Genomic DNA, 14,752 nt, shown 5'->3' with positions numbered 1-14,752 from the left:
ATTTGTCGAGAAGGCCTTTATTTTTCAATAAAAAAATTGGTAGAAGACAGTCAACTAAAAACCCCTTTTAAAGCAAATACTCCTGGGAGGAAGTGGTTTCATCTATTTATGCGTAGATTTCCAGAACTCTCATTAAAGCAGTCTGAATACATAAATAGAGCCAGATCATTAATTACTGAAGAAAAAATCCGAAACTGGTTCAAAGAAACTTTGGATTTACTTGGAGATGATAAGCATGTTTTGGATGATCCGGCAAGAATCTGGAACATGGATGAGACGTCTTTCTATTTATGTCCAAAAGGCGGTTTAATTTTAGCGGAGAAAGGTCTTCCAGTTTACAATACTTCATCCTCCTCGGACAAAGAAAATATAACCACTTTAATAACAGCAAATGCTTTAGGGAAAATGGCACCACCCCTTACACTTTTTGAATATGATCGGCTTCCTGAGAAGATCTGCAAAAATATTCCAAGAGACTGGGGAGTTGGAAAATCACCCAAAGGATGGATGACATCAAAGTGCTTTTACGAATACTTTTCAAATGTGTTTATTCCTTTTATTCACGAAAGTAATATTGCGTTGCCGATTGGAATGCGGATGCATTCCTCGCATTTAAGTTTGCCTTTAAGTCGATTGTGCATTGAGAATAAAATTATAGTTGTGTGTTTACATCCAAATACGACACACATCCTTCAGCCGTTGGATGTCAGTTTCTTTTTTCCGTTAAAAAGTAAGTGGAAAACTGAAGTAAAAATGTACAGATTTCACAACGGCATATGTCAAAAAACATGACATTCCACAACTCCTTCAAAAAATTATGGATGAAACTGATTTTACTAAATCTCTACAAAATGGGTTTAAAACATGTGGACTTTTTCCGTTTTCTGCTAATAACGTAGATTATTCTAAAATCACATTAAAGAAAGAACCCATAGTAGTCTCTAGCAAAACGAAAACTTGTCTGACACATTTAAAATATTTGGAGTCTAAAATTCATCCCGACGTTTTAAAACAATTCAAACAGTCCAAATACGATGCTTTTGATGAATCATTGTACAATATATGGGTACAATTTAAAAACGAAGAAGATTTATTACATGACCCTATTGAGAGTGTCAGCAAATTGTCGGCTGAGGAAATTCCTAACCATTATATGGTAGACAATTCCATTGTAATTGAAGTGGAAGATAATAATGTACTAACATCAACTCCAACAGTCTCTAATATTGTAGAATTTGACTTTCCAGAGTATAATAATCCTTCCTTTAAAGAAAGCAGTTTCATAGACAATGCTACAGAAATGTTAATAGATAAAGAGTTAGCAAAAAATTCTGATGTGGTTATGGACAATGAATCGATGGATCTATTGGAAAATAGCAGTGTTATTAATAAATTGACGGACTCGCCTATACCTTCAAATGTTGACTTAATGACTTTATCTGTTGGTACTACCATTGTCTATACTCCGAAAAGAAGGCCTGTAGACCTATTAAGTAACATTCTAATTTATCCCACTGACGAAAACATTTCCAAGAAAACCAGAAAGCGTGAAATCTTACCTTCTGTGCTAACATGTAATACATGGTTGGAACTTGCGGTGGCTAAAGAAAAAGAAAAAGAACTTGAAATGGAAAAAAAAGAAAAAAAGAAGCAAGACAAAGAGGCGAAAAGAGCCTGTAAAGAAGAGAATCTAAAAAAAACTTCTAGGAAAAATGGAATTAAGATAAAATCTAAAGAGACTAAAAAAAACCGAAATAATAAACAAAACAGTTTCCGTGAGTAATGTAAAGGCCCCTGAAGATGTAAAACAAGTAATTGGAAACGGGTTAGAAAAGACCAATCTCACACAAGAATCAGGGGAGGAACCTGTCTGTGAGGAGGCCAAAAATATACAGAATGTAGTTGAAGAGAACCCTCTTGACATATGTACTGCGGACAAAGTATCTACATACGTAATTGTACAGTACGAAAGTAAGTTTTTCCCAGGAATAATTACTGACGAAAAAAATGGCAAGGTTTTAATCAGCACAATGGAAAACTATGGGAATGATTGGAAGTGGCCACAAAAAAAGGATGAAATTTGGTATGAAAAGGATGAGGTAATGGAAGAAATTCAACCACCTTTAAAAAAAAATTCAAGGGGTTACTTTTTTGTTGAAGAGATCAATAAATATTATAAATTTTAGTAATTCGTGTTGATTAAAACTGTTGTAATAACAATTTTTTTATTAAAACTACTATCCTTTTCATGTAATTTTATTAACATTTCTAGTAATTAAATATAATTTTTCTACCTTTAGTAAAAAAATGTGTTAGGTAACTAAAAATACTAGAAACTATCATCCTTATCTATGTAGAATTAAACAAATGGCCACAAATGGTTTCTGAATAAACCACATTAGGAGCAAAGTGGTCACAAATGGTACAAAGTTAGTTTTTATATGCTTTCTGAATTAAAAATACCTAACAAAATGTCCTTATAATTTAACTTCAAACGTAAGTGGCTATTAAATCAAACAAAGTTAACGTCATACGTTTGCTCAATTACAAGTGCGCAGCTCTAATTTTTGATTTTTAATGATTTATTAAGGCCAAGAAATTCCTTAAGATGGCCAAAAATGGTGCTGCTACCCTAGTTTATCATAGTTAAAAATTTTTAAGTTTATTGGCCAAAAATTTGATAGAAGAAAAGTCGTCTCCAGAAAAATGTGCGTTTTATGATGTTTTGTTAAAAACCCATCGATATATGTATTAGCATGGACCCGTATGACAAAGAAGTCTTGCGACTAAGAGCTTCACATGAGAATGAGAACTGTTAATATGACAACATACTGTCCGATGAATAGGATAATGATTCAAATGACAGCATACAAGACAGGAATGCAGAGATATTTATCAAAGTTGATTTCAATCAAGAAGGAGGAGACGAATCTTCAGAGGAAGAAAACTTTGTCTGTTAACCTGCCAGAAACACTGTGTGAAGGAAAGAGCTCCTACAGATTTCTGTAATCTATTATTTGGTACTGCACTAATCTCGTAAATAAAATAACAATTGAAACCCGAATTCAGCTTCAACATAACTTAAAACTAGACAGATAATATATAAACGATATCATACCTCCTCTAAGCAGATACAGCAGTCCAAAATGAATGATATAGTAGTAAATGTATAAATATGTATTATAATCCAGTTCTCTTCTACCGCGAGGAGTAGAGAAATAAATATTTATATAACCGAAATATCAGAACAAGAATAAACGTTATGCAAACATTCTTACGGCCTAACCCAACAAATTATTAAAGGATAAAGGCCAAACAGAGATACAACAAACACAAGAAACAGAACAACAACAAAAACTGGCGGAAAAAGAATTAACATCAGTAATAAGAAACCTAAAAAATAATAGAAGTACAAGAGAAAGTGGAATGCCAGAAGAAATATTAACACCTTGACTGTGTTCCTCGAGAGTTTCTGTGGTGGGCACTCAATACGAAAGGAGTCCTTGGTGAATATGTAAAGATTGAGACAGACAGAAAATTTATTGTTTTTAAAAATGAGTTTACATTTATAAAACACAACGTGGTATAGTACAAACACAGTACAAGATACATTAAAATACTAACTATAAAATAACATTTACTATATTATTTTCTCTTGGATTTACTTGACTAAAAAAGAGTCTGGTCTATCTTCTCCAGTTGACAGAACACTATTGTGATGCTCACGATCTAAAAATCTTCTTCCTAACCTAAAGTTAAATCGTTCAATGCCAATTTTCTTCGGCCAAAAAGCAGGATTGTAAATTTCTTCCCTTAAGTCAGGTAGTACACCTATCATGAAACATTGATTATCCTTTCTTTTCTGGTCAGTTTGTCTTAGTTATTATGAAACTCTTGATGTGGGCCGCATTTACACTACCCGGAACTTTTGGGATGAATAGCCACAATTTCTTGTCTGGTTTTTCGGATTTTCCATGGAAATCCTTATCACCAATTCCAGTTCCCATTATTTTCTTGCGTCGTTTTGTCACAATCTGATATCCTTCATCGTTCGTTTTATACTCTGAACTCCCCATTGTGATATGATTAAGATTCATTTTTGTGCTTTCCTCATTTTTGACAGTTAAATTTGTAATGTAGTCACATGTCTGTTTGGTTTGAATATCCATTAATTGTGCATTTAATTCGTTTGTAGTAATTTTTGAATTGCCCTGTATATTAGAATTCCTTTCAACATGTTTGGTGTTTTTATCATTAAAATTTTTATTTGAGTCAGTTTCATTGTTTGTTTTGTATTTAGAATTCCTTGACTGGACACTGGGGGTCTTATCTTCATTACCTTGAGTTTTTATTAAACCCTCATTAGCAGTTATGTTGGGTTTTTGTGAGATTTTGATTCTGGTTATTTCTGATTTCAATAAATTTAATTTTTCTAGCAAATGTTCATTATTTGATTTTAATAGATTATTGTTATCTAATAATAAATTGTACTTATCATCTTTTTCAGCTAACAGCCTTTTTAACCACTGATTTTCTATCGCTATGGCACTAAATGATTCGATGGGTTGTCCATCACTATTTTGGCAACAGATTACACGCGAATCCCCTATCTGGAAGAATTTCACTTTGTTTTTCACAGCACATGAGATATGATAACTATTTCCACATACTATACAAACGAGTGTTTTATTAGGCTTCGTTTGACAACATTTAAATGTATTCTCTTCAAAATCTACCTCTTTTACTATAGAGAGAGGTGACGGCACATTTTTACTTTCCGCCATCTTTAATAGGATTGTGAGATAAATGTATGAGGGAGTAACAACTAGTGTTAGAAAAGGTGAGGGAGAGACTGATAAATTGTATGTGAAAGTAGGATTGCACCTACGCTCGGTGCTTAGTCCTTATTTCTGTGGTACTAAGACAAAACTCGATATCGTCAGCTAAGAGTGTTAACCTTTTAACTCCATTTTTCACTGTGAGTGATATTGGGGTAGTTTCTAGGTTTGTGTACCTTCATACACTGTCCCACAAGCCCGCTGGCTCCAGTGTAGTTTAGAGATAGTTATTTCTAAACTATATTGGTGTCAGCGGGTTTGTGGGGTGGTGTATGAAAGTACACAGACCCAGAAACCAGCCCAGTATCACTCACAGTGAAAAGTGGAGTTAGCAGGTTAACACACTTAGCCGACAATATGTCAAAAATTATCGATTTTTCATTTTTAACGTCAATATGTACATTGAGTGATGAAGAATATGATGACAAAACCTTACGCATTCATGTAACCAGTAGATGATAAAATTAGTTTTCGATATGTCCACTATTACAACAACACCGTGAACTTTTAAACTCATCTGCTACAAAATCACGTTTTTTGGCATATCGGGTTTTGCCTTAGCACCACAGATTTATTATCATTAGTTTTGGATTAGATACCAGCGAAACTACAGGGTACATTCCATGGTCTTTAATGTATGCTGATGATGTAGTGTTAGTAAGAAATAGTGAAAGAGACTTAGAACAAAAACTGGAACATAGGAGACAAGCTCTAGAGGAAAAAGGTTTAAAACTTAGTAGAACAAAAACAGAGTGTTTGGAATGTTCATTTAAATATTGAGTTACTACAAATAAAATGATATCTTTGGATGGTGACATGATTGTGAAAAACAAGTCATGGAGAAATATGGAGATGCATGCAGTAGAATTAGGGCTGGATGACTAAAGTGGAAGGAAGCGAATGGTGTAGTGTGTGACAGAAAAATTTCATTGATAGGAAAAAAAGATTAGTATTTATCCCAATATTTAATATACCAATTAGGGAAGCCGACATTGCATAGGCAAAGAGAATGATGATGTCTAATTCAAGTATTATGTTTAAATGGGATTGAGACATAATTATTTGTGTAATTAAAATTACATTCTTTATTAACTAATGTTTGATGTTTCGATTTCCAATGTGGAAAAACATTAGTTAATTAATAATGTAATTTTTATTACTTGGGGCTCAATCCCATATAAGCATAATAAATTATTACCAGGTTATCAATACTGAAAATTGAATTCTAAAAATATAACACTTTATTTAAGTTACTTAATATATATTTACTTTGAAACATGCCAAAAAAGAAATCATTTTATTTGTCCATTCATCTAGACACAATAATAGGTATAATAAAAACATCAATGACCTGAAGGTCAAGTAATCAAATGGATTTAATTGCCTATCACATCAAAATATATTAATTGTGTGAAAGCACACACAAACTTCTTGATAGCTCTACTCAGTAAAGATACTAAAAATATCTTCAATCAATTAAAATCCCTTATAAAAATAGTTTGGAAGATTGCACCAGACTTCAAAACATTTGTACATACCTGTTGATAGAGAACCACCTGGGAATACTCTGGCATGTTCTCTGCAATGACAGCTTCACTTAATTCTAGCCCCATAAATTCCCCTAATGAGGGGTAAAGTTGTTTGTCGGCCCCCAATGCAGGGACAGGCATGGAATCAAATCCAGGATATGTGTAAGGTGGTGGAGCACCGGGAGCAGTGGCTTGTGGGGCGGCAATACTCCTTTGAATTTGGCTGTATTGGGCATTGGCCATTTGGTCCATTTTCATGTCTTCTAAACTCGGGTACAGCGACATTTTTCTAGATGAGAAGTGTGATGAGCATATTTTATTGATTACTAAAAATAGATCCTTACCTTTTTCTGTTAATAAAACTACACACAAGAAATGAATATGTTGTGAGAAAAAAAAGTTAATTCACACTACCCGAAAAACAATAGAAGAGATAAGAAGTGACTCACTCGGAAAGAACGCAAAGAACCTGTTAATTACGCCGACCACTTCGGTTTTGTAATAACAGAACAGACTGAATTTCTCTGTATTTTTTGTTTTTATTTTGATTATCATTCACAATCACAACTTTAGACTTATAATGTTGGTACTTTGTACTTTCCAAAATCATATGACGCATTCGGCAAATTCCTGTTCATAGGCGTAACAAAAATTTTTTTCAGAGAAAGTAAAGAAATGTAAAAAAAAAGAGTGTGCGCACTTTGTACGCACGTAACAAGTTGTAATTCTATTTATGATTTCAACGAAATAATATTGGGACCGTGCAAGTACGGAAAAGCGACACCTTGTTTCATAGCTCGGCAACTTTTTTCGCACTTTTAATTATATTGGCCAAATTATATTGGTCCTGGTTGCTGGATAATTATCAAGGCAGTAGCCCAAAAAAAATTATAAGAAGGAAAAGTGAGATTTAGGTTATGTTACTAAAAGGTAAACAATTGTATGTAGTAAATTAACTTAATTATTAAAATGCACTACTACAAGCAAAATAAAATTAATTAAATATACTTTTATATAATAATTGCATATCATATCAATATTGTGAGCAACATATAATTTTTCTTCTGCGATGACAGTAGGTATGAAATATACGTCAATTTGACAATTTCAATTGACAATATGAATTATTTACGAAAGTTGCAAGATTTCTCCGCTATTCTAGCACGATCGTTTCTCGTATCCCCTCCAAGTATTTGCACATCGCGAATATTATGCAACGATCATTTAATAATGGTCATTATGAAGCGAGTATGAGTGATATGAAACGAGCCACATAGCGGCGAGTTTCGTATAGAGTACGAGCTTTATAATGATAATTAAATGCAAGTTACACGATTTTTTCTATGATCATTCACAACAAAAAATATATTCAAATTTATTAGTGCCACTGCGCGTGTGCCACCTTCAACGCAAATGCCATATCGCGATTCTATTGCTTAAAAATCATATCGTAATGAAAATCTGTATCATAATAAAGTGCACTATGATACAGGTAGTGAAATCATAATTGATATATTATAGTATGATAATAGAAAAAATATATTTTAAATAGTTTAATTGTATTTTTAGTTAAATACCTATCAAAATCACTAATTTTAATAATTAAAATAATACCAAAAATTAAAAAAAGTACTAAGGCTACAACCTGAGGTTTTCCCAAGTAGTCGGTCATCCACCTGAAAGATGTAGCAACTAACTTCATTTTATTCTGAGCGCTTACTTAATACTATCGTTTTCATAAAAATTCACTCTCAACAATTTTTCCCATCGCTCCTAAAGAAGTATAACTTCAATATTTTTGAAATAAAAAAAGCAGTAAAAACTGAAAACTTTAAGTTTCTAACATTTCATGTATGTACTAACATTTAAATAGAAAATACAATACAATAGTGTTAAATGTACATACGAATCCTATCTTTTGTAATGAGAGAACTCAAAACAAATAATTGACTGGTCAGTTGGTTGTTGAAATCATGCCAATAGAACACTCACAAATACATACATTGAAAAATGTCACAAAGAAATGATTTCGAAACAATTATTGGCAAAAATTTTAACTAAATACATATTTTCTGAAAAAAATTATATAATACATTATGTAGTTATAATCATAAAATGTACAAAAATAATTAAAAATTTCATTGGGGATCGAACCCTCGTATAGTAGGTTGTGAATCAAGCACCAATGTTGTTAAAATGCACCGATTTAGACACGCAATTGAACGTTTTAAACTATTTGACAGTTGCTTATTGTCTGAATTAATCAAATTAGTTTGATTTTTGTGGAATTAAAATATTAAAATGCAATAAAATGTAGAGTGTAGAGAAAGAAAACAAAATATTGCACTAAGATTGGTAGAAATTTTGTTGGAAATCAAATTGTGCAAATCGAAGCACTATTACATTTTACATTTGCCAAATAAGTATATAATTTTTTATTACCATACTAAAACATTTACAGTTAACCCTACGTTACTCGTGCACAGTGTGTCAGACCGGCCTTATAGACACTTTCATTAACTTTGATTGTAGTAGGGATTTGGAATTAGATTTCTCAAATTGGGCTCTGTACCGCCATTCTTTACTATATTACGAGTATGTGTCCAAATATCTCAACAAAATATTCAAAATTAAAGCCTCAATCTTGGACCGCGTTTTCCGCTATTGATGACGCGCTTCTGTAGCCTCTTAGGAATAAGTAATATCAAAGAATATAGACGTTAATAGAAGGCTACTGCCCTGTAACGTTTCAGCATAGGATTTCGTGTTCCTAAGGAGTAGGTAGGTGCATGTGACCTGACAACGACTACAGTATATTCAATGGACAATTAAACGTGACCATCTGTTCCATGTTCCATTCAAACACTTCTTCTAGGAGAGTATAATATATTCTTTGGTAATATTAATATTAACACAAACGCATATACACAAAATTATATGATCATATTATATTTATTGAATAATATAATTGTACACAATTTGTCAAAAAAAAAATTAAATAATTATTTACTGACCCATATTTTTGGACCCGGTGTTTTGGACCGTGCGTGAGTATTCGATCACAAAAAATTGGCGCGAGTAACGGAAGGTTAAGTAACTGTTGCTTATAAAAACTATTTAAAAAGTCACTACAACTATAAACTTACTTTTGTTTCTGTTCTCACAACACTAAAAAATAAACACCACATTTATTTAACCACAGCCGCCATATTGAATAATTTTTGACAGGTCATTGGAATGCCCAGTCAGAGCAAACGTTTAACGTATTCGCTGTCATTCATCTGCACGTAGGGCTAACAATTTTTGATGAATATACGCAAATTTACATTTACTCCCAATGCCAACATTTTTCCCAATCGCGCCTAAAGAAGTTTAACTTCAAATAGTCCAAGAGCTGGGAGCGGATTTTGCTCGTGATAAGTAATATGGAAAACTATACGGGGCTATGTTGAGTTAGTTGTGTACATGACTTTCCCCAACGGGCGGAAACCATAGTGAGGGACGGGGGTAGTTATAAGGGGTCAAAGTCGCGGTTTTTATTTTTTTTGTGACGCTCATGATCGAGATAGTGCACCAAAATTTGGGAATAAGTAGGTCATGACGTAACTAAGTAAAGTCTCCATGGGAAGAACGCTGCGTGGCCGACAAAGGGGCACGGGTGAATATAAAAATTATGAGGGGTTTTTTGTGACGTTCCTGATCGAGATCATGCAGCGTTTCGCCCCTGGAGATTTTCCTTAGTTACGTCATGACCTATTTTTATTCCCAAATTTTGGTGCACTATCTCTATTAGGAGCATCACAAAAAAATAATAAAAACCGCGACTTTGACCCCTTATAACGACCCTCGTCCCCCACTCTGGTTTCCGTTCGTTGGGGAAAGTCATGTACACAACTAATTCAACATAGCCCCGTGTAGCTTTTGCATATTACTTATCACGAGCAAAATCAGCTTCTATCTCTTCGACTAAAAAGGCAGAGTGTGATCCGAGATATACAAAGTGGGTAAATATTACATAAAACTTAAAATTATTTTTCTTAGCTCATTTCGCCCGTTAAAGGGAGAGTCCGTTATACAAAAATGTAAATACATATAACCATTTTAACATTCTTTTTCTTCTTCATGTGCTATCTCATCTAAGAAGGTCGGCAACCATCATGGCAATTCGCACTTTCGATAGTTTCGATACCGCTCCTCTAAAGAGATCAGCAGAAGTGCAGTTAAACCAAGCTCTCAAATTGTTTAACCAGGAGATGCGTCTTCTTCAACGACTTCTTCTACCTTGTATTGTTTCTTGTATTATTAACGCCCCTCACGACATGTCCCAGATATTGCAGTTTTCTAACTTCAATTGTATTTAAAACCTCTCTTTCCTTTTCCATATTTCTCAACGCCTCGACATTCGTGACTCTATCCACCCAACTGTTTCTAATTTGTTCGAAACATCTTTCTTTATTGTCCCAGCCTCCAACCCATAATATAATACGGAGAACACCTTAAAGAAATTGTAATATCCTTGCTACAGGATACTTTATTCAGTTTGTTGAAAGCATTTTATGCCTGTCCTATTCTTGCTTTAATCTCTTCTGTGTATCTAGTTAATCAGTTATCAGTATAGTTAATCAGGATAACCAGGTAGTGCTAGGCGAAAAAGAGAAAATTCATATATGGGCAAACTATATCCAGGAGCTCTTTCATGACGAAAAACCCATGAGTGAAGTTTATACAGACGACCAGCTGACTGGCCCTTCAATCACTAAAGAGGAAATAGAAAAGGCAATATTATATTCAAAAAACAATAAGGCACCTGGACCTGATGAAATCCCTTCAGAAATACGCAAACTACTAGATGAAAGGGGAATTTCAGCACTACATAAAATATTTAATTTTATTTATGAAACTGGTGGCTATCCTCAGCAGTGGTTGCTCTCTACATTTATTCCCCTACCCAAAAAAGTCAATGCAAAAATATGTGAGGATCACAGACTCATTAGCCTAATGAGTCACACTTTAAAAATATTCTTAAAAATACTACATCAAAGATTATACAAAAAATGTGAATGGGACATCAGTGATTCTCAGTTTGGGTTTTAGGCAAGGTTTGGGAACAAGAGAAGCAATAGTAGCAACACAGGTGTTGGTCCAAAATTGTTACGATCAGAGGAAGGACGTATTCCTGTGTTTTATAGACTACGAGAAAGCGTTTGATCGTGTCCAACATCACAAGTTAATGCATATCCTCAAGAAGCTTGATATAGACCAAAAAGACATAAGATGCATTGAAAACTTGTACTGGTATCAGGCAGCACAATTAAAAATAGACAATTCTATATCAAAATCCATACATATAAGAAGGGGTGTTTGGCAGGGATGTGTGCTTTCCCCTCTTTTATTTAACATTTATTCGGAAGCCATATTTCAGGAGTCTTTGGAAGATGCAGAGATGGGAATCAAAGTGAATGGAGTATTGATCAACAACATACGATATGCTGATGATGCTGTCTTAATTTGCGACAACATAGCAGATCTTCAACAACTTGTCACTATAATCGGAGAATACAGTAAGCGAATGGGACTAGAGATTAATACCAAAAAGACCAAATTCATGATCATCTCCAGAAACTTGGATGCATTTGAAAACTCCACCATAACACTGACTACTAAGTCCATTGAGAGAGTGAGCAAATTCAAATACCTAGGAACGTGGCTTTTTGAAGACTGGGCATCGGACAGGGAAGTAAAATGTCGCATTGAGCAAGCTCGACAAGCTTTCGTAAAATTCAGGAAGGTACTGACCTGCTCAGAGTTCGACCTTACACTGAGACTAAGGTTTACTAAATGCTACGTGTGGTCGGTGCTGCTATATGGCATAGAGGGCTGGACACTCAAAACGAGGGATATAAACAGATTAGAAGCCTTCGAAATGTGGCTTTATCGCCGTATCCTAAAGATACCATGGACAGCGAAAGTCACAAATGTGGATGTCCTTAAAAGAATCAACCAAGAACGTCAGCTTTTCGAAAACATCAAGAAAAGAAAAACGGCGTATTTGGGTCACATCATGCGAAACAAATAATACCAGTTCCTTCAACTTATAATCCAGGGTAAAATTGAAGGCAGGAGATGAATAGGACGCAAGAAACAGAGAGTTAATGGAAAATGTGATCGCCAACATCAATTAGTGGATTTGCATTTGAAGAAGAGAAGTGTATCTAGTATTTTTATTAATTTATTGTATCCAGATATTCATATTTTTCAACTCTTTAATTTGTACACCATGTATTGTTACGCATTCTTAGCGTTGTTGGGCTTTTGTTATTACCAAAAATTAAGTCTTTTTTATGTTGAGGGACAGTTCGTTTTCTTAGCTGACTTGTACCACTCTGTCGACCATTTATTGTAAATCTTCAAGGCATTCCGCTAATAAAATAGTATCGTCGGCAAACCGTATATTATTGATTAGTCGACCATTTACTTTTATTCCCGTAGTTAGTTCTTCTAGCCATTCCTGGATTATTTCCTCTGAATACAAATTAAACAAGGTAGGAGACAGGCAGACAGGACAGAGCCCTGTCAGTCAGTATTTTACTTGAAAAGACGTTGTTCTCTTTTACCACAGCGATCTGCTTTTTAACATTAGGTAGTTATTAATAAATTCCTTTGAAACTATACGTACCTACTCAAATAGTATGTTAAATAATAATTAAATTTACTATAAAATAATGACATATATATTATTACTACTTTAAAATTTAGTTTGACTTTGACGGATCTGTCAAACTCAAACAAAATTGACGTGTTCGCCAAATATCTGCTTACTTTTCAGCACCACTCCTAAGTATTATCTAACCTTTTTGACCGGCATTATTATCTCTACCTCGAGGGTGAAAGAGATGTGCTCTCAGCCTCTAGGTCCTCTTAATATTAAGGCTTCCGTTTTGTGCGTAACGAGTGTCAACTCTCGATCGTTCATAAACGTTTTCACCCTTCCCAGTGCAGCATTCGCCGTGTTCACTATAAGCCTATTGTAATTGAACTCTACTAGAATGAACAGTTCATTAGCGTAAGCTATACCTAACTAGTTCCCTGCTCCTAGATCTTTTTCTAGTATGTCATTGTAGAGGATGTTCCAGAGTATCGGTTCTAGGGCCTAGCCCTACGGTACCCCGCCGATATCTGCATAAAATCTCCCCTCACTATGATAATATTTCTTGAGAAGTATCCTTTCACTCTATTTTGTAGATAAGGGGATACGTCCAATTTCTTTAGTACCTATTCGTTATTCCTTTCCAGCTCGCGCAGTTGAAGGCATTTTTTTATTTCTAAAAGAAGGTCACTAACCACCTGTACTTACATGTGCGTGATTCCACTGACTGCGTCTATTGCGGATTTCCGTTTTCTAACTTCTAAACCGAATGGCTATGATCATTGCCGACCTCCACCACGGAACTGGCACCCGAAGAAAAAGAAATTCATATTGGCGTTCAGACAAGCCTCCTTTCTCAATGCCTCCTCTCTTTTCTAATCTCGTATTTATAATTACATATTTCGAAGATTTTGCCCATTGTGTTTAATATGCAGATCGGTCTAAAAGCTCCCGGTTCATCAAAAGTTCTTTACCGGGTTTGGAAATAAGTAAAAGGTTTGTCGTTTTTCATGCTTCTGGAAATTTTTGGCTCCTGAGGAGGTCATTCATGATTTCTTTTACCTACGGTGCTTTTTCCTCTATGATTATTTTAACAATTTCTTGTAGAACTGTGTCGGCTCCAGGCGTCCAGGTGCTTTCCCGGCCTTGAGTGCTTTCCCCGTCTTCATCAGCTCCTCCATAGAGAAGTTTGCTGCGGACGTTTCTATGGTGTATTCCACGAATATACGTCTGTTTTGGATTATCGCGACAACGAATATTTTAGTGTGCGAACATAAGAAGTACGAAAGTATTTTGCTCTAATAATTACTCCAATAAACAACAATATAATTTCTTTCGTTCTTCATATTGTAACAAAAACGAGCGTTCGGGTATTTATTTACGACTTTATTATTTATTTATACAAGTTTACTTTACAAACTTTAGCTTAAGACTAACTCTATTCACAAAAATTATGCCTTATATATCCTAGTCGTTATTCTCGATCATTCCGGGCTAAGCCAGCTCTCCGACTATCGTGTGACCTTCCAACAACCGCGCATCGGTTCCACGTATAGCGTGCTTCGATCTAGACTTTTCTCGGCTTACGCCTTGCGGCCGGTGACTCATTGTTTTGCTACATTGCTCCCCTCTTAAGATCTGAGCGTCCCGATCAGCAACTCTAGATGAAGGCCCAGGATGGCGGAATCTACACGACTCTCCAGCTTTGCATACACCCTTCAAGAAGAAATAACAGTCTA

The 14,752-nt window shown here is 34.7% G+C and overlaps 1 protein-coding gene across 1 annotated transcript in view; it reads right to left on the bottom strand.

Moving 5' to 3' along the window:
• Nucleotides 1-6,965, bottom strand: part of LOC126881519 (syntenin-1-like) — an 83,431-nt gene extending 76,466 nt beyond the window's left edge. Inside the window, exons 1-2 of the mRNA XM_050645821.1 lie at nt 6,712-6,965; nt 6,377-6,656 (exon numbers count right to left, since the gene is read on the bottom strand). Coding sequence (XP_050501778.1) covers nt 6,377-6,652 — 276 coding nt within the window. The 5' untranslated portion in view covers nt 6,653-6,656; nt 6,712-6,965. The remainder of the gene's footprint in view (nt 1-6,376; nt 6,657-6,711) is intronic.
• Between the last annotated feature and the right edge of the window lie 7,787 nt (nt 6,966-14,752).

The sequence above is a fragment of the Diabrotica virgifera genome, chromosome 3, assembly GCF_917563875.1.
Source record: "Diabrotica virgifera virgifera chromosome 3, PGI_DIABVI_V3a".
NCBI classification, from domain to species: Eukaryota; Metazoa; Arthropoda; class Insecta; order Coleoptera; family Chrysomelidae; genus Diabrotica; species Diabrotica virgifera.
The sequence above is the reverse complement of the archived record's forward strand: the minus strand, read 5'-3'. Positions and strand labels throughout refer to the sequence as shown.